The 27,765-nt window shown below is 37.1% G+C and overlaps 1 protein-coding gene across 4 annotated transcripts in view; it reads left to right on the forward strand.

Moving 5' to 3' along the window:
• The window catches only part of TTBK2 (tau tubulin kinase 2), a 150,662-nt gene that overhangs the window by 70,192 nt on the left and 52,705 nt on the right, over positions 1-27,765 (forward strand). For all 4 annotated transcript variants that reach the window (XM_054513569.2, XM_045900257.3, XM_064570584.1 and 1 more), the window contains 3 exons: positions 9,207-9,280; positions 14,040-14,180; positions 15,693-15,797. In XM_054513569.2, the coding sequence (XP_054369544.1) occupies positions 9,207-9,280; positions 14,040-14,180; positions 15,693-15,797 (320 nt within the window). The remainder of the gene's footprint in view (positions 1-9,206; positions 9,281-14,039; positions 14,181-15,692; positions 15,798-27,765) is intronic.

The following is a 27,765-nucleotide window of genomic DNA, read 5'->3' on the forward strand; positions in this document are numbered from 1 at the left end:
CGATTTTGGGCCTGGCAGTGGATCAAGCCCATTGAGACAGTAGATACATGATAAAGGAAAATCATTGCCCAAGGGTAATTTGGGTGCTATTAGTAAGGGGGAATGAACACTGGATAGTTAATCAAGAAGATGCTTTATGGGGCACCTGCGTGGCTCAATCAGTTAAGCGTCTGACTCTTGATCTCAGGGGGAAAAAAAAAAGATCCTTTATAAATACACTGTGTCATTTAATTTTCTCAGTAGTTCTGCTGAGGAAACTGAGACTTGCTTAAGGTTCCATAATTGTTAAGTGGCAGAATTGAGATTTAACTCTAAGCTAGTACTTTTTTTTTCTTTCCATCAGTCTGTGTCTCCTTCAAAGAAAAATAATAGGCTGTTCCACATGGTATATAGCATTAATGACCCTATCTTCTAAGATTCCAAAGTGATTTTCTGTAGATTCCTTAATTACAAATCATCACAAGGTACCAAACATTTGGGGTTCTGTTTAAGCAGTGCTTAAATAGAAACTTATAACAGTGAACACCTGTATTAAGAAGCCAGAAAGATCTCCAATAAATTACCTAACCTTTCACCTTATGACCCTAGAGAAGGAAGAGCAAATTAAACCTAAAGTTGGCAGAGCAAGCCTGTCTTGGTTCAGTTGATAGAACATATGATTCTTGATCTCAACTTTGTGAGTTCAAGCCCCATGTTGGCCATAGAGCTTATTTAAAAAACAAAACAATCTAAAGCAGCAGAAGGAAGGAAATAATAAAGATTACAGTGGAAATGAATGAAATAGAGGATAGAAAAACAAGGGAGGAAACTAAAAAAAAAAAATTGGTTCTTTGAAAAAAAATTAACAAAATTAACATACCTTTAGCGAGACAGACCAAGAAAAAATAAAGAAGAATCAAATTACTAAACTCAGGAATGAAAGAGAGGGCATTTCTGTTGACCTTACAGAAATGAAAAGGGTTATAATAAGGGAAAACTACGTACATGACAACAAATTAAATAGCTTACATGAAATGGGCAAATTCCTGGAAAGATGTAAACTATTAAAACCAATTCATGAATAAGTAGGAACCTGAGTAGACCTATTACAAGTAAAGAAATGGAATTAGATGTAATAAAAAAACACCTACCCATAATGGAAAGCCCAAGCCCGGATGGTTCCACTGGTAAATTCTAAGAAGCATTTAAAGAAAGATTAATGCCAATTTTTTAGACTTCGAAAAAAATAGGAAAGGAGGGAACATTTCCCAATGCATTCTATAAGGCCAGTACTTTGACACCAAAACCAAGCAAAGACATTAGAAGAAAAGTGTAAACTAGTATCTCTTATGAATATAGATGCAAAATTCCTCAGCAGACTACTAGCAAACAGAATCCAGCGACATATAAAAAGGATTATTCAACGTGCTATATGTGACATTAACCCTGGAATTCCAAGTTGGTTTAAAATATGAAAATCAGTATAATACACTGTATCAATAGAATCAAAGACAAAAACCACATGATTATGTCAGACGACCTATTTAACAAAATCCAATACCCCTTTCATGATAAAAAATACTCACCAAACTAGGAATAGAAAGGAACTTCCTTATCCTGATAAGGGCCATGTGTAAAGGGCCATGTATAAAAAAATCCAGGGTGCCTGGGTGGCTCAGTTGGTTAAGCGACTGCCTTCGGCTCAGGTCATGATCCTGGAGTCCCTGGATCGAGTCCCGTGTCGGGCTCCTTGCTCAGCAGGGAGTCTGCTTCTCTCTCTGACCCTCCCCCCTCTCATGCTCTCTCTCTATCTCATTCTCTCTCTCAAATAAATAAATAAAATCTTAAAAAAAAAAAATCCAAAACAAAAACCAAAAAAGCCACAGCTAATACAATAAAAAACAACTCTTTCCCCTGAAGATAATGAACAAGACAAGGATTTCTGCAATTGCTACTTCAAGTCAGGAAGATGAAATAAAATGCACCCAGACTGGAAAGAAGGAAAACTAGCCTCTATTTGCAGATGACCTCTTATTTTTAGAAAACCCTAAGGAATCCACTAAAAACTTTTTAGAGCTACTAAACAAGTTCAGCAAGATTGCAGGAAACAAGATCAATATAAAGAGATGACTTATCTTACTAGACATTAACCATAAGCAATCTGAAAATGAAACTAAGAGAACAATTCCATTTACAGTAGCATCAAAAAGAATAAAATAGGAATAAATTTAATAAAAGAAGTGTAAAACTTATTTTCTGAAAATTACAAAACATTGTTGAAAAAATAAGACTTTAAATATATGGAAAGATATCTTGTGTTTGTAGATTAGAAGACTTAATATTGTTAAGATAGTAGTACTCCTGAAATTGATCTATAGATTGAACACAGTCCCTGTCAGAATTGCAGCTGCCTTCTTTGGAAATGGGTAAGCTGATTCTAAAATTAATAATTGCAAGGGACCCCCAGATAGCTAAAACAGTCTTGAAAAAAAAAGCAAAAACAATGAAGCTGGAATATTTACACTTTCTGATTTCAAAACTTGCTACAGAATTACAGTAATCAAGACATTATGGGACTGGCATAAGGATAGAAATATAGATCAATGGAATAGAATTCAAAGTCCAGAAATTGTCACATTACGGTCAATTGATTTTTGACAAGGGTGCCAAGACAATTCAATGGGGAAAGGAGTCTTTTCAACAAATGGTGCCAGCACAACTCCATTGGATATTGTAAGAGAATAAACAACACATATATTGGTCTCTGCCCCTAGTTCCTGGCACAGACCTCTTAAAATCCGTGTAATCTCCCACGTGATAAGAGCACTAGGAGCATCTTTTGTTCTGATATTTGGTCTTAGACCAGATTTGGCCAGAACAGTGGTTCCTGACACAGAGCTCCTATGTTCCTTAGAATTTCCTGGGTGATAGCAGTGTCTCATGTTCCAATGAACAAACTCTTGGTGGGCCCCTTAATAGCTTCAGGATCGTAGCAGGTCACCAGAAAGACCAGGTCATGATTAGAAGTTTGGAATTTTCAGCCCCACCCCCTATCCTCTGGGAAGTAGTAAAAATTCCAGAAGTGTGGGGTTCAGAGATCTTCTGAGTTGGTGAACACATGGAGGTGCTGTAAGAGTGGCACACTCAGAAAGAGCATGGAAGTTCTGCACCACTTCCCACGTAGCTTTCCCCATTGTGTCTCTAAATCCGGCTATTCATCTGTATTCTTTATTATATCCTTTGTAATAACCTGGTAAATGTCAGCATCTCCCTGAATTCTATAAGCTATTCTAGCAAATTGTCAAACTTAAGGAGGGGGTCATTTAAACAGGTAACAGCCTGGGACTTGTGATTGGCATTTGAAGTAGGGGCAGTCTTGTGGGACTAAGCCCTTATGGGGATCTGATGCAGATTCCAGGTAGACAGTATTAGAATTGAATTGAATTATAGGACACCCAGCCGGTGTCGAGAATAGCTTGATGTGTGGAAAGCCCACACATCTGGTGTCAAAAGTGTTGTGAGTGTGGTAGTAGTGTCACAGTAAAGGAGAAACACAAGGGGAGTCTGTCTTCCAACACAGTTACACACGTGCAAAAGAGTGAAGTTGGACCCTAACCTCGTACCATATATGAAAATTTATTGAAAGTGGGGGCACCTGGCTGGCTCAGTTGGTGGAGCGTGTGACTCTTGATCTCAGGGTCATAAGTCTGAGCCCCACGTTAGGTGTAGAATTTACTTACAAATTAAAAAAATCTTTAAAAAAATGTATTCAAAGTGGACCAAAGACCTAAACATTTAAAACTCTTAGAAGAATACATATGCGTAAATCTTCATGACCTTGGATTAGGCAGTGATTTCTTAGATATGATGCTAAAACTGCAAAGCAGCAAAATAAAAAATAGATTAATTGGACTTCATCAGATTTAAAAACTTTTGTGCTTCAAAGACCACCATCAAGAAAGTGAATAGACAACCCATGGAATGGGAGAAAATAGTTACAAATCATGCATCTGGTAGGGACTTTATCTAGAATATATAAAGAACTCATAACTCAGTAATAAAGAGATAAACAACCCAATTTAAAAATCAGCAAAGGATCTGAATAGGCATTTCTCCATAGAAGATAATACAGATTGCCAGTAAGCACATGAAAAGATGCTCAACATTATTAGTGATTATGGAAATGTAAATCAAACCTACATTGAGATACCAGTTCACTCTCACAAGGATGACTGCAATAAAAAAAGATATAGAAAATAACAAGAGTTGATGAGGATGTAGAGAAATTAGAAGCTTCATATGTTACTGGTAGGAATATAAAATGTGCAGCTTCTTTGGAAAACAGTCCAGCAGTGCCTTTGGGCTGCTTAAGATTAAACATGGAGTTACCATATACCCAGCAATTCTACTCCCAGTTATATATATACCCAGGATAAATGAAAGTATGTCTACACAAAAACTTGTATGTGAATGTTCATAGTAGCATTATTCATAGTAAACAAAAAGTGGAAACAACTCAAATGGACAATCAGCTGATAAGTGGCTGAACAAAATATGTGGTATAGCTATATAATAAATATTATTGACAAAAGAAGTGAAATATTGATACATGCTACAACATGGATGAGTTTTGAACACATTATGCTAGGTGAAAGAAGCCAGTCACAAAAACTACTTACTGTAGTATTCCATTTATGTGAGATGTCCAGAATAGGCAAATCTGTAGAGATAGAAAGTAGATTAGTGGGGCTGACTCTCATAGGGCTGGGAGAGTTGCAGGGGGAAATGGAAGTGACAACTAATGAGTATGGGTTTTTTGGTGGGATGGGGTAGGGCTGATGAAAATGTTCTAATGTTTATTGTGGTGGTGGTGGTTCAACTTTGAATATACTAAAAACAATTGAATTACACTTTAAATGGGTGGATTTGGTGGGGTATATTAGTAATGTTCCAATAAAGGTATTATAAAAAACTTATTCATTGTTTAGTTAGTGAGTATCCTGTGCAGAGCTGGGTACTAGAGTCCCTACCCTAGAAGTACCTACAGTCTAGGGGTCAGACAAGCAAACAAAGACAATATAGCCTAAAGATGCTGAAATTAAATTTATATATCTATTATATTCTGGTGCCTTTATGTACAATAATGAGAATCTATGGGAGTTAATTAAGTAGGAATAAAATGAGGATTGGCTTGGGTTTGACATCACTCCTGCTCTAGAGTGACATTAATATTATTTAGATGTCATGGGGCACTTGGCTGGCTCAGTTGGTAGCGTGTGCAAATCTTGATCTCGGAGTTGTGAGTTTGAGCCCCACATTGGGTGTAGAGATGACTTAAAAATAAAATCTTTTTTTTTTTTAAAGAATTTATTCATTTATTTGAGAGAGACAGAGCGTGCGCGTGAGTGTGGGGGGCGGGGCGGCATATGGAGAGGGAGAAGGAGACTCCCGGCTGAGCAAGGAGTCTGATGTGGGGCTCGATCCCAGTACCTTGGCATCATGACCTGAGCCATAGGCAGACGGTTAACTGACTGAGCCACCCAGGTGCCCCAAAATAAAATCTTTAAAAAAAGATTATTTGGATGTCTTTTATACTGGGAATTCTTAAAACTTGAAAGTTTATAGAATGGTTTACCTAGGGACTTTTGAGTTGTTTCTGTTATATTTCTGGACCTCTCCTCTAATCTTACTGTGCATGAAGTTGAATAACTATTTTTGTGAACGTGGAGCATGATTAGACCTAGTAGTGCATAGCGTGGGACTGTCTTTTTTGTTTGCTTACCAACTAGATATGACCTAGGAGACTGCCTAATTTACCATAAAGATTGCTATAGTTCTGGTATCTGGATTTTCCTCAGGACTCTTACCTAAATGACAGTTTATTAGGTCTCACCTGATATATTTTGGGTTTGGCAAGCTGATTTTCTGTTTCCCTTTCTCCACAGCAGTGATTTTGAATTATTAGAATTCTCTTCAAGTATAACCTACTCTGCTCCCTTCATTTTTAGAGATTATTTTGCTTAATTCTTCACACCTGAAAAATGGGGAAAATAATAATACTTAAACTGTGATGATTAAATGCATGTAAAGCACTTAATATAATGCCTGGCACAATATGCTTGCATATTATTCATGTTTTACTAGCTATCATTATTTATATTAATTTGTTTATTCACAGATATTGATTGGGCATTTTTTTTTAAGATTTTATTTATTTATTTGAGAGAGAGAATGAGATAGAGAGAGCATGAGATGGGGGAGGGTCAGAGGGAGAAGCAGGCTCCCCGCCGAGCAGGGAGCCCGATGCGGGACTCGATCCCGGGACTCCAGGATCATGACCTGAGCCGAAGGCAGTCGCTTAACCAACTGAGCCACCCAGGCGTCCCTTGATTGGGCATTTCACTATCTGACAAGTACCGTGCTAGTTCCAGAGCAAGATAGATATGGTCCCTATACTCATGGAGTGATACCTCAGTTTGTACTAGTTATTTTAACACTCTTTAAGTGGTGGTGAACAATTCCTGTTCCAGTTAAATTGTAGTTTCTCCATGCTTCTAAAAGTTTGTACATGTTATTGAACTAACTTTATTAAGGATTTTCATTAATTGCAGGTATCTAAAATATAAGAGCAGTAGCACACTGTGCTATAAAGTGTGAGGTAAGAACTCATTAAGCTCTAACCTAAAGCAGTGAAGATGTGTTGGTGAATCCTAAACAGTTTGCTACTGACTTTGTATTTTGTTTACCAGTCAAGGATCTACAGTTGATTTCTTTTTTCTTTTTAAAAGTAGGATGTTTTCACTATTGAGGGATAAATAGTATTTTGGTATAACGTACCATAAAGATATTTTTGAAAGAGCATTCCAAGAAGAGTTAAATATAGTATGGCCTTTTGTTTTTAGATGGTTGAAATGTCTTTGTAATAGAGATCCTTAATTTAAATGTTATATGCTAGGAAGGTGGAATCTTGAATGGATAACAAGAAGAAAATACTTCCTAAATGATTTTTAAATTGTTGCGTTGAAGCTGAGGGAAAGAGTAAGTTGCTAATTGGCCATCATTTCATCCTTTCATTCTTACTGCAATTTACTAAGTGACAGACACAGTTTTGCAAACATTTGTAAAATACATGTAAAGTGATGCACATGCATTGTACACATTGGGAATTATTGCTCCCACTTATTTCTTGCTAGTTCCAACCCTTTCCAACAGAAGCACAGAGAATGAGAGAATAGTGTAAAAGAAGTAGAATTATTAACTAAAATAAGTCTGGATTGTATTTATATTTTAAGTCAATCAGTAGAAAGTTTTTTTTTTTTTTTTTTAATTCAAGTTGAGATATATTTCTCATTCATTCACCAAATCTTGCCCTTCTAGCTCTTGGTGTGTGACTTGCTCACTTTACAGACAAACTTCTTCAAAGATTGCCCTCACTGCCTCATACTTGAATTACACTTTAATCCGTTAAAGACTGGCTGCCGCCCTTTCCACTCACTAGTGACTTCCTAATTTTTATATTAACCGGCGCTTCTCAGCCTTTCTGTAGCATTTGCCATTGGCTACTTTTGCATTAAAATGCTGCTTCTTCTTGTATTTCTATAATACCCCTTTCTCATATTTTCCTCATACCTCTCTGGCTATTACTTGATTTTCCTTCATGTGTTCTTTTATTTTTGCCCATGCTCTAGATGTTGTATTTTCTAAAACTCTGTTCTTAGGTTAATTTTCTTTTCATTCTTTATGTTCTTCCAACCTGGCAGTTGTCCATCTGTGTATGTAGTTCTGTCTACCTTCCATGAATTAATGATGCCCCAGTATATTTCTACTGAGCTGCTTTTTGCTCAGCAGCAGGCTTGAAATTACAAGTGTCTGCTAAATTCAACAGGTTGTCCTTAAACTCAACATTCTAATTTCCCTTACAGCCTATACAACCTACTATATATTCTCTTATTTTGGTACAACTTACCATTTAATTGTACCAGTTTCTAGTCAAAAACTGTCTTTAGTATCTCTCATATTTATCTTATTTTTTCCATCTCTCCTATACTATTTATAATTTAAACCGTGTTCTCTCTCTTGGGATATTGTAACTGTTCCCAGAGTGACCTTTCTGCCTTTAGAATTGACCCCTGTATAGTCTGTCCTCATTGCCACCATAGCAGTGTTCTAAAGTATGATGTTTTAAGTGTGTTTTACCTCATCTTAAAATCTTTTAGATGCTTCTCATTACCCACCAATAGATCCAATAGATCATATGTCCATCCATGGCCCATCTGCTTTTGGATCATTTAGAGAACTTTTGAAAAGCTCCAACCTGTATTTTCCCCCATTGATTTTGAATCAGTAAAGAGTTTAGGAATTTACAAAGCTTCCCAAGATGATTTTGTTAAGTAGCCAGGGCTGAGAAAAACTGACCTCTCCATGTGGTTCACTTTCCTTGTTACGGAGTCTAAGACCTTTCAGGACCTCGTGCCGCTTGCTTCTCTCCAGCATCTTCTCATGCTCTTCTCCCTTCATTCACTGTGCTCCAGCCAAAATGCCCTCTTCTCGCCCTGGAGCCACCAGTCTTGATCCTTTTCTAGGACCTTTGTTTGCTTTTGTTGAACCAGGGCAGACCCTAGATTGCTACCTGCTCCACTTCTGCTCTCCTCTGCGCCCTAGCCTGCACCTCCTTGGATTTCATAGGTAAAACTCAGATTGAAAACCACTGAACTACTCCAAATCAGTGAGGCCCAGAAAGATTAAGTGATTAAAGGACTGAAGTCATGTATTGGTGAATGGCAGACCATATCTAAAATTCAGGATTTATAATATAGATTTATTTATATTATAAATATAGTATTTATATCACCTAGGATTTATATTCCTAAGAGAGTTCTTATTTATTGCTCTTCTGTTTTCGTATGTGTAATGTCTGGGCAAAGTTGATCTGAAAGGACCTTTTAATTCTTTACTCCCTAAATAAATTATCATTGTTTATTCCCTCATTCATTTATTGAATGAATAAATTCAATAAACATGTATTTGACTACACACGGAGCAGTGTAGGGTCCAGGAGGAGGTGGATAGAAAATTTGAATAATACAGATTTCCTATTTTTAAGGTTCTTAAGACAGGTCCTTTGTATTCAATTATAAAATACTGTACAGAAAAACAAATTATTAATTTTTTAGAAGAGAAACCATAATGTAACCTTTTCCACTGTTTTCTTTCTTTCTTTTATCCAGGGAAAGACCATGTTTGTAGATTTATTGGCTGTGGGAGGAATGATCGATTCAACTATGTGGTCATGCAGTTGCAGGTAGGTTACTTGGAAATGTATCTTAAAATATTTCAATTTTGATCAAAGTACCTAATTGCAGTGGATATGAATACAAACAGAATTCTTGGTATCATCTCAGAATGTTTTATATTATGCAGATGGAATTTTATTTAAACAGATTTGACGTAGATTTTTCCAGAGATGGAAGGGTTGTTCTTGTCAGCTGTTTTAGTTGATCCATATCTTCATTGAGTGTCATCATTGCAAAGTTTAAATCCCCATGTGGATTGCTGGATATGAATCTTGCCCTGTCCCTCTCCATTCCTCTTTTTGTTCCCTTAAGGACTCTAGGTTTTTTTTGTTTTTTTTGACGGAAATAATGTAAATTTATTGAAATTGGTTTTGGGGAGGGTGGGTGGGTGGATAGTTGGGGATCTAATTTTTAATCTTTGTGCTCAAGAACCAACTTTGACTACTTGAAAATTTAAGAATTACTTGATAATATAGGAGAAATGCCTTCCTCTTGGTGATTCAGTTGTATAATATCTGCCTTAAAATTTTTAAGGACTGGGACGCCTCAGTGGCTCTTAAAATCTGGGTCTTAAAATCTTACGGGTTCAAGAAGTTGTACTTATTTCTTTTCTCATTTCTACCAGCAAGACCTGGGACAAGTCTCATGAAATTTCCTTTAACCATTGAGGCTTTACATGAGCAGCTTTAGTATAGCCTAAGAGTGATATTTTGTGAAAAGCATTATCACCTAGGGAGGGGCAAAAAAATATTTTGAATCTTGTAACCGTACAGATGTAGATCTAGTTTGCCTGACATCAGAGCTGCCATATTTTTAAAACTTTTTCTTATTATGAAAAAAATTAAACATACACAAAAATAGAATAGTATAATGAACACCCATGTACTCATCACCCAGCTTCAGTAGTTTTCAGTATGTGGCCCATCTTGTTCCTGATGTATTCTTCCTCTCCTCTCCCTCCCCAGATTATTTCAAAGCAAACTGAAGGCATATTTTATCTGGAAATACATGAATATGTATTCCTATGAGTCAGAGATTCCTTTTTTCTCCTCTTAATCACAGTACACAGTAATTCCTTCATAATAGCATTAAATATCAAGATGATCTTCAGATTTCCTTATTGTATGTGTTTTATTTTTTTTTATGTTTGGATTCCTTAAATCTGGTTTCACACAGGGTTCCACACATTGCATTTGGTGGATATAATTCTTAAACTTCTTTTACTCTATAGGTTCCCTCTTTTTTTTTTTTTTTTTACAGTTTTTTGTTCTTATTGTTCATACTGTCATTGATAAAAATGAAGTCATTTATCATGAAGTTTTCATATTCTGGAGTTTGCTGATTATCTCCCTCCTTGTTTAACATGTTCTTCTATCCACTGTATTTTCTGTAAACTGGTGATTAGCTCTTTTGTTTTAATTAGCCAGAGTACTTCAGAGGTGAGGGTATGCTTCCTCTTGCATCGCATCAGTAAGCAATGTCTGGGTTGTCTCTTTTTAATATTGTTAGGATTGATCCTTGAGATTCAGGGAGACAGCCTGATGCATCCTTTTTAAAGTTCCCAGTGGTTTTTCTCCTAAGTTTTATCAACGCATTAGTAATCATTGCCTATATCCATTACTTCAGTGGGGCTGCAGATGTACTATTCTAATTCTGTCAGTTTTCCTTAATTTATTAGCTGGAATTCTTTTTCAAAAAAGCACTCCAACTACTTAGGTTACCTGAGATAAATTTTATACAGGAAGGGCAGGACTAATACTTGTTTCTTTTCTTCTTTTTACTAGTTTTCAGAATAATGAGTTGGTTCCCTAATATTTTCCAAAGAGGACAAATGAGCTCTCTTTTAAAAAAAAAAATGAGTTCATGCATTTCACATATTTTATGGTTCTCAATTATTGCAGTTGTTTTTCTTTTTAATGGTCAAATTGCTCCATCTTTGGCAACAGGTGAAACAAGATTGGCTGTGAACTGATAATTGTTAATTCTTGGTGATGAGTAGGTGTATGAGGGTTCATTATATTATTTTCTTTTAAGTGTATGTTACATTTTTAATAGTAAAATCCACTTGCATTATTATTGGGATCATGTTAAATTTATAGAATTACTTAGAGAAAAATGAATTTGGTTTTTTCATTCAATAGTATTCATTCTATGTTATTATGAATAAGGATTCTTTTTTTTTTTTTTTTGGTGGCTGCATACCACTCAGTAAGATGAGTGTACCATAATTTATTTAACCTTTCCTTTATTGATAGATATATAGATTGTTTTCTATTTTTCTCTATAACAGATAATAACTACTTTTAGTTTATACTCTGAAGTATAATTTGGTGGATAAAACCTGCTTGTACTTACCATGTTAATAACTTTCCTCCCCCAAAAAAACAAAACAAAAAAAACCCCCACTTTCCCCCATACTCTTGCTAGCCTTATATTTTATCTTTTTAGATTTTGTTAATTGATACCTTAGATTTACATTTTAAAAGATTTGAAATTTTAGGGACACCTCGGTGGCTCAGTCAATTAAGCGTCTGCCTTCGGCTCAGGTCATGATCCCAGGGTCCTGGGATCGAGCCCTGCATCCGGCTCCCTGCTCAGTGGGGAGCCTGTTTATCCCTCTGCCTCCCACTCCCCCGGCTTGTGCGCTCTCTCTCTGTCAAATAAATAAATAAAATCTTTAAAAATTAAAAAATAAAAGATTTGAAATTTAAAATCATTACTAATACCATAAACCAAATTAATTGATTTTCTTTCAAAAGCTTTTATAATGATGGAAGTTGTTTACAAATAAAGTTCCAATATTTCTTAGGTATATTTTTGGAAATCAAAATACTGATTTTTGAGAAAAAATTATTAGAATGCTAATAAGTTATTCGCTACTCATGGGATTATAAAACTTGTTGTAGATTATCACTTACTTGACATTTGCTGAGATGTAGAGAACAATAAATTCTCCTAACATGAAAACTTCGTAATACAGAGAACTGCCAGTTTGTGCTGTGAGAATTTTTTTTTTTATTTTTTTAAAGGTTTTTTATTTATTTATTTGACAGAGAGAGACAGTGAGAGAGGGAACACAGCAGGGGGAGTGGGAGAGGGAGAAGCAGGCTCCCCATGGAGCAGGGAGCCCAATGCAGGGCTCAATCCCAGGACCCTGGGATCACGAACTGAGCTGAAGGCAGATGCTTAACGACTGAGCCACCCAGGCACCCCTAAAACTGCATTTTTAAAGAAGCGATGAAGTGGGAAAGGCTCCTGACTTTCTTGTACTTTTTTGATTCTTCAGTTACTTGAGTGCTAGTTAGTATTTTAAGTGGCACTGAAGTAATTTAAGAATTTATTACTTTTTCAAAAGTGAATGAGGTGTCTTCAGTTGAGATGATGGCATTGGTGGTATTAATCCCTAACATACACTACAAAATTTGGGGAATAGAGAGATTAGGCTATTTAAATTCTCTTGTGAGGGGCGCCTGGGTGGCTCAGTTGCTTAAGCGACTGCCTTCGGCTCAAGTCATGATCCTGGAGTCCCTGGATCGAGTCCCGCATCGGGCTCCCTGCTCGGCAGGGAGTCTGCTTCTCCCTCTGACCCTCCCCCCCTTCATGTGCTCTCTCTCTCCTCTCATCCTCTCTCTCAAATAAATAAATTAAAAAAAAAAATCTTAAAAAAAAATAAATTCTCTTGTGATGGAGGAGCCAGTTTCCATTCTTTGGGCCATAGAACTGCAGCATCGTAGCCCTGCTCTTCTCATCAAATTATTGGTTTGTTACCTAGGCAACGAAGAACTTTCCGGAGGAGCAGCACTGTGAAGTGAACAAAACAACAAGTTCAAATTCACACAGGTTTAGATTTGAAAAACAGCTTTACCTTAATAGGCTAAGATTGTTTAAACTTCCTGACCCTCAGTTTCTTCATCTGCAACATCTTCTATTTTAGGGGGCTGTGAGGATTAAATGCAATCATGATGTAACACGTCTGGCACAGGCTAGATACATTCATTGCTTTTATCTGTTGCTACAAGTAATTGAGTTTGTTTCATGTCATTTTTGTTTATAATAACAATCATTAGCATTTACTGAGTACTTAGTGTGTCCCAGACAGTATGGTAAACACTTTACGTGGATCTTCTTTAATCTTCATAAAACATTGCAAGGTGTAGGTATCATTGCCCTCATTTTATAAGGAAACCAGACACAGAAAAATTAAATAGTTTGTATGGGAGTATGTTAGGCAGTAATGAGGAATTACTGCTCTGGGTACATACATTTTCTGTATTTTCAAATAATCAAGACTATATTTTGTTATGGCATGAAAGACAAAGGGAAACACGATGACTCAAAAACATAATATGTTCAAAAACTTCTGGTTATTCTTAAATTTGTCTGAAACATTCATGTATTACCTTAATGGAATCTCTTCTCTTGAATGAGAGGATCATGATTTGGGTAAAATCCTTGCTCTTTCTGTCAAAACATTTTTTTAAAGATTTATTTATTTGAGGAGAGAGAGAGAGATCATGAGCATGAGTAGGGGGAGGGGCAGAGGGAGAGAGAGTCCCAAGCAGACTCCCTGCTGAGTGTGGGCCCAGCGCGGGGCTCCATCCCACAACCCCAAGACCACAGCCCGAGTGGAAACCAAGAGTCAGATGGTCAACCAACTGAGCTACCCAGGTTCCCCTGTCAAAACATTTTTAATGATAAATGAATAACTTCCCAGTCTTCTCTTATAACATAGTACCATATTTGGAAGTGTTTATTTGGTTTCCACAGGGTCGGAATCTGGCAGATCTACGCCGTAGCCAGTCCCGGGGTACATTCACCATTAGCACTACTCTTCGGTTGGGTAGACAGATTCTGGAGTCTATTGAGAGCATCCATTCTGTGGGATTCTTGCACCGAGACATCAAACCGGTAAGGGGCCATTTCAAGTCAGAGCACAGAATGAGTTTGCTTTGTACTCTTAATCTGATAATGGGATCCAATAAATTATGAATGTAGCATTCTGTATTTGCTTTCCATTATTAAATACAAGGTAATATTTTAATTTCAGTAACTAGAAGCAAAATGTAACTTACCTCTCAATTTTTTAAAAAAATTCTAATTACATAAAAAAAATTTCTAATTACAAACCACAATTTAACATTCAAGAGCTTTTCTCATACAATGAAAATGTTGCTCACAGCCAAATTAAAAATTATTAATGGTTGACTATTATGATTATGTGTGTTAACATTTCTAGTTACTTAGCCTTACATCTAAATTGGAAGTTATTCTTTAGATTTCTTTTTCCTGATACTGGGTAAAAATATATACATATGTTGCTTTTAGATGTATGCACTGTGTTCTCTGAACTATTTCTCAAGTGACAAATTGTACTTATAAGGAACCATCAATTATGAAAGACCTTATTTTTTCTTCTGAGTGCTACAGTGGCAATATATAGTATTTTTTTCTATTCTGTTTTTTCTTAGAAATTGTCATTTCCATAACTGAAATATGCTTTTATTTTTCCTTCTTGGTTTTTTTATTGCTCACAAGGGGAAATTATCCATTTCTGATATACTGTATTTACTATAAATATATCATGTGTTGGTTAGTGCATTTGAAAATTACACCCATCTGTAGCTACATGATTTTTAAAATTAAATAGTTTACATGAAAATGCCAACTAAAATTAACATTGTAGAGTCAGACTTAATGTAATGTAGATTTCTCTTGCACTTAATTCTATGCCAAACTAAATGTCACTACTTTAAAAGCATGGTGACTGAAGACTTTCCATTTTCATCTGAAAGCTCCCTAAGTAGAACAGTATTTTAAAATAAAAGCTAACAATTCTGTTGCAGTTTTGCTTTTTCCTTTATAAATTCTCTTTTTACATACCATTTTGCGAGTCTGTGCTCATCTAACATTACATTTATTTTTTTAAGGGAAGAATGCAAAGTATATTTTCCTTAAGTCTGTTTTGAAATGTTTCCTTAAATTGAATTTTAATTTTTATGCTTAGTGAAATTCAGCTTTATGTTGCTCATAGGAAATTCATTTAAATTTCTAGCTATGTATTTAATTTTGCTCACTCCTAGTTCCTCCCATTTTAAAAAGGAAGAATTGGGCTGTCTTTAAAGCACTCACTTAGACTAGAATTTCAAGGAACATAGAGTTACACTTAAGTCAGTGTTGTTGTATGTAACTTTGTATCATCACTTAAATTCTTTGTTTCTCAAAGTTACCTGCTCCTGGGCATTAATAGAACCCATAATGAGATTATGTATTAACATCCAGTAAACATCATGGATTAGAATAGTGTATTTGAGACATATGTATTATATAGAGAGAGTTTAAATAGAATTAAAATATAGGAAGGATAGATGTAAGGACTTAGTATTGTAAGAATATGTATATTTTCCTTCTTTGCTTTTCTAGTCGAACTTCGCCATGGGTCGCTTTCCTAGTACATGTAGGAAATGTTACATGCTTGATTTTGGCTTGGCTCGACAATTTACCAATTCCTGTGGTGACGTCAGACCAGTAAGATTTTTCATATTATTATTAAATATTCAAGAATTAACCTGTTATTTATAGTATCACTTTTTAAAAAAAGAAATATGAATTATGTATAGAATGGATCTTATCCAAGAAGTAGCATATAGATTTTATGATGAAATTATAGGATAGAGTAAATTAATTTTATTGAAAGTTGTGGCTTTAATAAAAAAGTACATTAGGGGTGCTTGAGTGGCTCAGTCAGTTAAGCGTCTGCCTTCGGCTCAGGTCATGGTCCCAGGGTCCTGGGATCAAGCCCCACATCAGGCTCCCTGTTCAGCGGGGAGCCTGCTTCTCCCTCTCCCTCTGCTGCTCCCCCTACTTGTGCTCTCCTGCTCTCTCTCTGTCAAATAAATAAATACGATCTTAAAAAAAAAAAAGTACATTAGACACAGACTTAGAGTGGATTTGTAGTAAGAACACACATTGGCCCTTTAGGATCAAGGGTCTTTTTTGCAGTCTGAGGCTCTTTCTAGATCCTGCAGTTCTGTTTTCATTGTTGTACATTTCCTATCCAGAATTTCCATTTGGTTCTTTAAAAAAATTTTCTCTTTATTGATATTCTCTATTTGATACAATGTTGTCATCATGCTTTCCTTATGTCTTTAATCAAGCTCTCCTTTGGTTCTGTGAATGCATTTGTAAGGGCTACTTTGAAATTTTTTCCTCTTAAATCCGACAACTGGTCACTGTCACAGGCGGTTTCTGTTGCCTCTCCCCACCCCCAAATGGATGGGTCATACTTCCCTGTTTCTTTGATTCCTTTTAATTTTTTTGTTGGAAACTGGACATTTTAGATAATATAGTTTTAGATATGGGTCCTCCTTTCCAGGGCTTTTTATTATTATTTGCTTGTTTATGTGTTTAGGGACTGAACTGGATTTGTTTCAGTGAAGGCTTTTCCCCTGCCACCCTCCCCACCCCTCCCCTTCCCCAACACATAGTATTAGGTCTCTGTTGTTGCTCCTGGGGCAGTCAGCCTGCGGTTGCCCTGGAATGGCAGTTGTATGGTAGGCCTCTCTTCTGCACTTGCCGTGGCCATACCCAGTTTTTAAGTTCCACTAATTGCGGGCTGATTGCTCTGTTGTTTACAGTAGTACCCTGGGGCATAAATTCCTGGACAAACTGATATAATCCAATCTCTGAGGTCAGAGTTTGGTTTTTTGTGACCTCGGGAGGCCTCCCGCCTTCCAGTTGTCTTACTCCCCCTGTTCTCTCTTACCTGGCCAGCCTGTAGTCTAGGCTTTATCTTCATTAGCTCTACAGATCTCCCAACTCCCTATACCACAACCTTCCGTATTTTTGAGAAATGCTTTAAGCTTAAACTTTACTGTTGAGAACAAGATAAGTTCCTTTGGGAAGAGATTAGGAGGTGTCTTTTTAAATGGCCTTTCTCCTGCCCCCAGGCAAAATCTCTGAGCCAGGGCTCTAAAGTTGGGCTGAGGACTATGGTAAGCTTCTGGATGACATCCTTACTTTTTGGGAGCTGAGATGGGGCAGTAGGTGGAGATCTCTCAGCTTGTCTCTCCTGCATGGAAACACTGCTTCCTGAGCTGGGGGGGTGGTGCTGGGGGGTGGGGCGGGCTTTTGGGCCTCGAGTATTGTCAACATATACCCAAGGTAGAGCTTCCATTCCATGAGTGGCGCTAGGTGCAAGAAAGAAGCTTCTCTTTCCACACTAACCCAGGACTTAGCCTCCTCCACAACAGAGAGCTGGAAGAACCTCAGAAATGCTGAAGTCCTGCTTCTATGGGAAGAAAGCCCTCCGGTTGGGAACTGGGGAATGAGGGAGTCCTGTGTCCTTGGTGGCAACAGTCTGGAGTGGAGCCACCCTCTCTGCTCTGGAAGAGAGGAGGGAGAGAACGGTTTGGGTTCAAGTACCATAGAATTTTCACTTTTCTTGAATAGATGTTTCTCCATTTGTTATTTGCCCTAAGGACTGTTTCCAAGAGCTTTAGTTTTTTAAAATAATTCTCACCAGTTTTACTGGGGATCAGGTCAGTGGAGCTCCTTATATTGTCCTACCGATAGTTCAGTTCTTCTGATGTCTCCTTTTTACCTTTAGTTTTGTTTTAACTTGGTACTGATTGTGATTTTCCTTTTCTAGCAAATTAGTTGCACAGAAGTTGAAATACTGACTTTTGAATGAGCTAAGTATATAATAATAGAGTTGTTTACATAAATGTAAATTATATTTAAAATATAGGCACATGAGAATTTAGGTGCCTAAAAATTACGAGAGAATCTTTCTGATTCTGGTGAAGATCTTGCATTAATAGATGCAAAGCAGGTAAATAATTTAGGTTCTGTGTAGCTTGCTAGATTAAATGTATTTCTAGAATCCCATTTCTTTTCCAGATATCTTTTATTTTTAAGGTTTTAGACTATTACCAGGTTATTGTTTATTCATACACATAACAGATATCTAATGAGCACATAATATGTGTGAGGCATGGATCTGTAGTGGTGAACAAGCTGACCAAAATGAGCCTCTTATGGAGGTTATATTTTATTGGCGAAGACAGATAGAAAACAAATACATAATTTTAGGTAGTGGTATATGCTATGAATAAACACAAAGCAGTGTATTTTTTTTAATAAAGATTTTATGTATTTATTTATTTGACAGAGACACAGCGAGAGAGGGAACACAAGCAGGGGGGGAGTGGGAGAGGGAGAAGCAGGCTTCCTGCGGAGCAGGGAGCCCGATGCAGGGCTCGATCCCAGAACCCTGGGATCATGACCTGAGCCGAAGGCAGATGCTTAATGACTGAGCCACCTAGGCACCCCGACAAAGCAGTGTATTGATGTAGAGAGTGATGGGCAATGAGAATAGGAGACTATTTTAGTACCAAAAAAAAAAAAAAAAGAATATTTTAGAAGTATTAGTTTAAAAAGACTTCTCTGAGGAGGTATCAAGTTGAGAGTTGAATGAAGTATGAGAACAAGCCATGTGAATATCTGGAAAGAGTTTTCCAGGCAAAGGGAATAGCAAGTTCAAAGGCCCCGAGGCATAGTAAGTTTGGTCTGTTCAAGAAAAAGCAGGGAGGCTACTGTGGCTTTGCACAACATAGCACAGCATGATGAGTTAAGGGGAGAGAGATAAGATGTAAGAGGTTGGTTGGCCCTAGATTGTGTATGATTTTGCAAAGATGTTTTATTCTAAACATGATAGGAAGCCTTTGGAAAATTTTGAGCAGGGTTCTTGCATAATCTGGTACATGATCTGTCAATAAGCTGATTACATAATGGAATTATATACAGAAGTAGATTATATTTAAAACATAGCCATAGGAGAATTTCAGTGCCTGGAAATTGTAGGGAGACTATCTTCAGTTTTATCAGTATTCTTGTGTAAATTAGTAGCCATGCAGAAAAGAACTTAGGTTCTGTGTAGTTTGTTATATTTAAATATATTTCTGGAATCCCGTTTCTATTCTAAATAAACAGGTTTTCAATTTTTAGAACATGTGTTTTTTTAAAAAAAAAAGTCACTCTGGCTGTGAAGAAGAGACTGTTGAGAGCAAGAGTGGAATCAGAAAGTTACAAGTGAGAAGGCTAATGCCATTGGTCCAGTGATCATTGCATGCGACTGGGATCTAGGGCATTAGGGTGCGCCAGTGAAGGTGGTGAGAAATGGTCATATTTAGGATGTATTTTAAAGATAGATTTAACAAGCCTTCCTTTTGGATTTGTAAATATCGGGATGTCAAGGAAAAAGAAAAGTCAAGATTGACTGCTAAATTTTTCTCCTGAATGAATGGTCATGCCATTAACCATGATGGGGAAGAAGGCTGAAGAGTGGATTTGATAAGGGAAAAACGAGGTTCTATTTTCTAGAAGTCAAGTTTGAGATGCTTCTTAGATTCCAGATGGAAATAACAAGAAGGTGATTTGATATGGTAATATGTAGCTCAAAAGAGAAATCAGGACTGGAAATATAAATTTAAGAATCATTTGATTGGAGGTGGGGGTATAGCCAGGGCACAGGGGTGCAAGAATACCTGGCTTTGGGGGTCCCAAGTAGATGAGGTTCAACTACTTGTCACTGAGAAAATCCAAAGGCAAAGAGACAAGTAGTGGTGAAACAAGAAAGGAATGTATTCAACGGATGCTCAATGGACTGAGCCACCCAGGGTGCCCTGAGAGCTGTTTTATTTTATTTTATTTTTTTAAGATTTTATTTATTTTAGAGAGAGAGTGGGGGGGAGGGGCAGAGGGAAGAGGAATAAGCAGACTCCATGCTGAGCACAGAGCTCAATATGGGGGCTCCATCCCACAACCTTGAGATCATGACCTGAGCCGAAATCAAGAGATGGACGATTAACCAGCTGAGAGGTGTTTTATTTTAAAGAAGATTGGTAAAACAGGGAAGTAGTTGAAAGGGAAGTAAAATCCTTTATTCCTTAGTTTATTCACTTCCTTATTATTTATTTTTTTAAATGGCAGTTATTACAGCATGCTTGTGTACTGATGGTAATGCTCCAGGAGACATGAAAAAAATGATAATGTAGGACAGAGCAGGAACAATTCTAGGAGACACATTCTTGCATGACCAAGGGAAGGAACCTGAGCACAAATGATGAGGTTAGCCCATTCTCTAAGAGCAAGAACACTTCTTCCATTGTAACTGAGAAAAGGCAGAATAAGTGGACACAGATACAGGTAAGCATTTAGATTTGGTAGTGGGAAGTTGAAGTTCTCTCATGGCTTTTATCTTCTTCATGAAGGTAAGACCTTTTGCTGAGAGTGCAGAAAGGTGCTGGAGGTTGACGAAAGAGGACAAGTGCAATAGTTACCATGGAGAGGGAGAAGTGAACTAGCTTCAGCAAAATAGACTGTAGACCTGTGCTGAAAGCTCATTTGAGTATTATGGTAATTTAAGGTGAGATTGTCAGTAAAGTTTGTTTTTCTCTAGACACCTTTAACTGCTTGTTTAGAAGTGCAGTTTGTCTAAGAGTTGGGTTTAACCTGGGTAAGGATCAGGTTAGCACTATGGAAGAGTGAGGGAAGAGAGTTGAGAGAATGTTATTGTGGTTGAACATAGTTCACGCTGTGTAAGGAATGAACTTTCCCTTTTTTTTTGCATATCACTAGCTAGTTCCTTTTAGAATTTCAGTAGTTTCATGGTTTTCTTTAAATCTCTTAAATCTCAAATAAAATTAATTTCATACTTTTTTGGATCATGATTATGATTGAAATCATTTTTTCATATTGCTCCACTAATATAAAACCAAAGTTGCCTTTGTAGATTTGTTTCATATTATACAATTTTGTTTATTTATTCCTTTTAAGAAACTTGAATTGAGTCACTTGAATTGTCTAGGTATGCCATCATGTTATTTGCAAAAATCAATATTTTTATTTTGTCTTGCTATATTATGTATTCCAGAAGAGTGTAAAAAACACATATCAAAATTTTAAGGAAGAATATTAAAACATCTATGGCCTCCATCTAGGTTAAGAATTAGCTCATTAGCACTGTACATCTCATTCCCTTTTCTTCCTCAAGCAGCAGTGTCTAATTGAAGTTACTGTGAGCATGGAAATGTTCTGTATCCGTACTAATACGGTAGCCACTAGCTACCTGGGCTATTGAACACTTGAAATGTAGCCAAAGCAAATGAGAGACTGAATTTTAAATTTCATTTAGTTTTAGGTTGCTATTACATTGGCCATTGCAGCTCTAGACATAACCTCCATTCTGAATTTTGCATGAATCAGTCTGTTTTCTGTCTTCTGTAGACCTGAGGGTACTTGTTTTGGAGTAGGGAGCAGATTCGGGGGCTTTTGTAAAATAGTACAGTTATCATGTGGCTTTCATCTAGCTTCCCCCACTGATAATAGCTTACATAATCATAGTACATTGTCAAAGCTAGGAAATAGATATTGTTATACTATTGCTAATTCAAGTGCAGACCCGAGTCAGCTTTCACTATAATTTACATGTACTTTTTCTTGAAGGAGGAGAGTATATGAAACTTTATCACATGTACGGATTCGTACACCCAACACCACAGTCAGTATACAAAACTATTCCATCACCACAAAGAAACTCCCTCAAAACAAAAATGTTAATTTATTTACCAAACTTAATAATAGTATTCTTAGTATAGGACGACCATCAGTCAGAATGCATTACAAAGGGAATGATGGATACTCTCTGTTACACTATTAATGAATTGTTTTTGTGGTTGGTTTTGAGAGCCTCTACTATTCGCTTTTAAGATGTATTAGTTACAATAAATAGGGACGTGAGGTACAAAGGAGTCCAGAGCTATATATATTTACAGTACTCTGTTCCATATGGTTTCAGAGTTGAACTTCTTTTTACTTAATGATTTGAATCTTTATGTTCATTATTTTGTCCTCCTGGTTTAAAGCATGCCCTAGTTTCCTTACTCCTTCAGCTGGCATTTCACATTGGCCCTTTGTGTCTCAGCTCCTGCAATGCCATGTTTTCTCCTGCTGCTTCTTCCTACCATTCAGCTGAAACTCCCAGTGCCTAGGGCTATAGTGACCTACTTAACAAAACTTTTAAGTCTTTTTCTCTGTTACCATTCCACAACTTCAGCTATTTTCTTATTTCCATTGGGGGCTATATTACATAGTTCTCATGCTTTCTGCCCCTTTCCAGAGCCCCTCCCTTTGATTAGCAATAGGCCTGGGCTCATGCCTACAGTCCTTCCCTTCTCCTGATAGATTTATTCTCCTGGGAGCTCATTTTGTCTCTGACATTCATCTCCTCCTTCACGTTCACACTGCTCTGTCTTTGTAGTAGTCTTGTGGCTTCTCGTTTGGATTATTAAAAGAGTTTCCTCCTTGGTCTCCCTACATCCCCTTCCAGTCTCTTCTTTTTACCTCCAGAAGAGTAAGCATCCCAAGCACTTTATCAATCATGTCACTTTCCTACTTAAAAATTTTTGATGAATTCCATTTCCCTGCATGTTATAAACCAAACACCTCAATATGACATTCAGGGCCATCCTTGCTTAACCTGATTCCAACCTACTTTTCCACTATTTTCTCTCAAATTTGCTCCAGCCATATCAAACACTTTCCCTAACACACACAGTACTTTCCTCCCATTTTGCATTGCACACAATGTTCTTTTTACTTAAAGTGCTTTTCCTTCTCCCTGTTGTAATTCTTTCAGTTTTCATTTTAAAAATTTATTTATTTGAGAGAAGCAAGAGAGCGAGCGAGCATGAGTGGGGGGAGGGGCAGAGGGAGTGGGAGAGAGAATCTCAAGCAGACTCCTGCTGAGCATGGAGCCCGACTCGGCTTGATTTCACAACTCGGTCATGACCTGAGCCGAAATCGAGAGTTGGACACTCAACTGACTGAGCCACCCAGGCACCCCCTTTTTCAAGGTCCAATTTATTTTTTCTTTTTCATTTTCACTTAAATATCTAGGTATTTATTTTAGTAAAATGTGCTCTTAGGTTGTTAACCACTCTTACTTTTTTTCTTTAAAGATGTCTTTAAATACAATTTTTGAAGAGATATTTCTATAGTGTGAAAATAAGAAAGTAAAAATTCATCAAAGTTGGGATACCTGGGTGGCTCAGTCGTTAGGCATCTGCCTTCAGCTCAGGTCATGATCCCAGGGTCCTGGGATCAAGCCCCGCCCACATCAGGCTCCCTACTCCCCCTGCTTGTGTTCCCTCTCTTGCTGTGTCTCTGTCAAATAAATAAATAAAATCTTCCAAAAAAAATTCATCAAAGTTAAATACTTCTTTGAAAGACACTATTAGGCAAATGAAAAGACAAATCACAGACTGGGAGAAAAATATTTCAAAACACACATCTGACAAAGGACTTATATCCAGAATCTATAAACAATTCTCACAACTCAATAATAAAACAAATGAATAAACATGAGCAAAAGATTTGTATAGGCATTTCATCAAAGAAGAGATACTACAGATGACAAGCACATTAGCAAATGGTGAACGTCTTTAGTTGTCAGAGAAATGCAAATTAAAACCACAGTGAGACATCACTACACAGCAATAAGCCTAAAAACACAACTCTGAATGCTTGTGAGGGACAGAAATCAGAGGTTGCCAGAGACTGGGAGTGGAGGGGAAGGGATTGTGACTATATGGGGCTTTACGAGAACTCTTGGGGCGATAGAAATACTGTATACCTTGATTGCAGTGGTAGTTACATAACTATATCCCTTTGTTAAAACTCACAGAACTGTGTATACCTAAAGTATGCATTTTGCTGTGTGTAAATTATACCTTAATAAGCCTGACTTGAAAAAAATTAACAGATAAGCAGTGAAATAAATCTCTATTTCACCCCTGCTATCCCAAAGCCACTCATTTTCTATACTGCTCTTATGCCTTCCTCCAACCTTTAGGTAGCTGTATTATTATTTCTTTAATGTATTCTTCCAGAGCCTTTTCTTGCATATATAATACATATAAATGTATATTCTCATTTTTCTCTTTTTGATTCAAAAGGTAGCATGATGTACATTCTGCACTTGTCTTTTTTCCACAGTGTATCTAGGAGATCTTTCCGTGTCAGGATATAGAGCTTCTTCATTCTTTTTTGCAGCTACAAAGTGTATTCCGTTACAAGCATGTACTGTAATTTATTTAATCAGTCTACTTATGAACATATTTGTGAACATATGGGTTACTTTCAGTCTTTTGCTATCACAAACATTAATGTAGTGAGTAAGTGTGATACATCCATTATTTTTGCACATATGCAAGTATATCTGTAAGATGACTTTCCAGAAGTGAAACGGCTTTGTCAAAGAGAATATATACATTTGAAATTTTGATAGATATTGCCAGATTGCCATCAATTAGGGAGGTTTCAAGAGATCACCTATTTTTTTTTCTTTTTCAAATTTTTATTTAAATTCTAGTTAGTTAACATACACTGCAGTATTGGTTTCAGGAGTAGAATTCAGTAGTTCATCACTTACATACAACACCCAGTGCTCATCATAACAAGTGCCCTCCTTAATACCCATTACCCATCTAGCCAATCCCCACCCATCTCCCTCCATCAATCCTCAGTTTGTTATATCTTTAAGAGTTTCTTATGGTTGGGGTGCCTGGGTGGCTCAGTCAGTTGAGCGTCCAACTCTTGGCTTTGGCTCAGGTCATGGTCTTGGGGTCGTGGGATCAAGCTCCGCGCTTGGCTTCATGCTCGGCGTGGAGTCTGCTTGAGATTCTCTGTCTCTCCCTCTCCTCCTCCCACTTGTGCACGCTCTCTCTGTTTCTTTCAAATAAATAAATATAATCTTAAAAAGTCTCTTATGGTTTGTTTCCCTGTCTCTCTTTCTCCCCCATCCCATATGTTGATCTGTTTTGTTTCTTAAATTCCACATGAGTGAAATCATATGGTATTTGTCTTCCTCTGACCGACTTATTTTCACTTAGCATAATACACTCTAGCTCTATCCACGTTGTTGCAAACGGCAAGATTTCATTCTTTTTGATGGCTAAGTAATATTCCACTGTGTACATATACCACATCTTTATCCATTCATCAGTCAATGGACATTTGGGCCCTTTCATAGTTTGGCTGTTGTTGATAATGCTGCTATAAACATCTGAGTGCATGTAACCCTTTGAACCTGTATTTTTGTATCCTTTGGGTAAATACCTAGTAGGGCAATTACTGGGTCGTAGAGTAGTTCTCTTTTTAACTTTTTGAAGAACCTCCAAGTGGGATTTATTCTTGGGCTCTAGGGGTGGTTCAGTATCCACAAATCAATCAACATGATACACCACATTAATAATAGAAAGAAGAAGGGGGTGCGTGGTGGCTCAGTTGGTTAAGCATCTGACTTTTGATTTCAGCTCACGTCATGATCTCAGGGTCCTGGGATTGAGCCCCGCATTGGCTCCTCACTCAGTGGGGATTCTGCTTGTCCTTCTCCCTCTGCCCCTCCCCCTGCTTATGCTCTCTTTCTCTCAAATAAATATCTTTTAAAAATAATAACAGAAAGGATAAGAACCATATGATCCTCTCAATAGATGCAGAAAAAGCATTTGATAATATACAGCATCCATTCTTGATAAAAACCCTCAACAAAGTACGTATAGATGGAACATACTTCAACATCATGAAGGCCATGTGTGAAAGACCCACAGCTGATATCATCTTCAGTGGGGAAAAACTGAGAGCTTTTTTCCTCTACGGTCAAGAGATCACCTATTTTAAGGCCCCATTAAATGTTGCCTTATTCTTTTTTTTTTTTTTTTAAGATTTTTTATTTATTTATTTGAGAGAGAGAATGAGATAGAACATGGGGGGGGGGTCAGAGGGAGAAGCAGACTCCCTGCTGAGCAGGGAGCCCAATGCAGGACTCGATCCCGGGACTCCAGGATCATGACCTGAGCCGAAGGCAGTCGCTTAACCAACTGAGCCACCCAGGCACCCAATGTTGCCTTATTCTTAAGACTTTCTTCTTCAGCAGGACTTTTCCTTTTTGCTTCTCACCAAAGGGAACTAATGCTTACCACTCCTAGGCTTTCATAGCTCATTGTACCTTGCTAATGATATTAATTATAATCTGCTTTAAATTAGAATTAGTTGTATATATGGCTATTTTCCCCAGTTGGGTTGAGTTGTCTTTTCTGCTTTATATAAGGTGGCTGAATTTTCTTGACCTGGCATTATTTCTTTGATGAGTCACATCAAGATCTTTCTAAACAGCTGGCTCAACTTTTCCATGGCAGAAGCAAAGTCAGGGGTACTCTTAACTGGAACAAGTCCCCTGGGTTTGTCTTGGCTAGAATCTATCTGGGGTCAGGGAGCATCTAGGTATCTGATTAATCGTGGACTGGGTTGCAGAGTGTGGTAATAGCTCTGGAGATTTTTATCCTGATAGTTACTGGAATGAAAATAACTGGGCATAAGTACATGCTATGAAAACATTTTTGTTAGTGAAGGCTCTTGTCAGGTAATGAATAAAAGTACAACCAGTGAAATGTTAGTGAAAAGGGTTGATAGCAGGCTTTCATGTATAATCTTGTACATTCTTTGTCAAGACAAGAAATCTCTGATCTCAAAGTTCCGTCAAATTGAGAATATTAGATATTCCTGTTAGTTGTGATATCTTAGGAAAATATTGAGATCTACTGACTATGATTGTCAATGAATGGCCCCTAAGAAAAGGGATTTAAATATATCACAGGAACTTTTGATTATCGAGAGTTGTCATTAAATACAAAGAGTATTTTTTAAATAGTTAAATCTTAAGACAAAAACAAAAAGGAGGCATTAAAAAGGGAATAGAAGGGCGCCTGGTTGGCTCAGTAGAGTATGTGACTCTTGATCTTGGGGTTGTGAGTTCAAGCATCATGCTGGGCACGGAGCTTACTTAAAAATGAAATGAAAAGGGCACCTGGGTGACTCAGTTGTTAAGTGTCTGCCTTCGGCTCAGGTCATGATCCCAGGGTTCTGGGATTGAGTCCCACATCGGGCTTCCTGCTCCGCAAGAAGCCTGCTTCTCCCTCTCCCATTCCCCCTGCTTGTATTCCTGCTCTCGCTATCTCTCTCTCTGTCAAATAAATAAATAAAATCTTTAAAAAAAAATGAAATGAAAATTTTTAGAAAGGGAAGACAGAATTTCATGAAAGAAGAAATAAATAGAAAACTAATTTGAGCAAATAACACATAAATTACAAAAATGATCAAACGAAGGAAGAACACATAGAATGTTTATCTTACAGCATATGACCAGAATGATTCTGGTAACTAAAAATTTTTAAAATAACATTTGTTATAGTCTTTTTCTGACTATAAAAGTAATACATCTTAATTGAAGATAATTAGAAGTTACTGGGGGAAAAATCTAATGAAAATTACTGGCTGTGATCATTTTCAGGTTTGTTAAATTTTCATATTGAGCTGTGGTGCCATCCATGAGTCTTTAGGGTACTGAATTGATCCTTGTGAAGCAGTAGAGTGGAAA

This window comes from Mirounga angustirostris, unplaced genomic scaffold, assembly GCF_029215605.1.
Source record: "Mirounga angustirostris isolate CCGP_5_RB_7025 unplaced genomic scaffold, mMirAng1.0.hap1 SCAF_9, whole genome shotgun sequence".
NCBI classification, from domain to species: Eukaryota; Metazoa; Chordata; class Mammalia; order Carnivora; family Phocidae; genus Mirounga; species Mirounga angustirostris.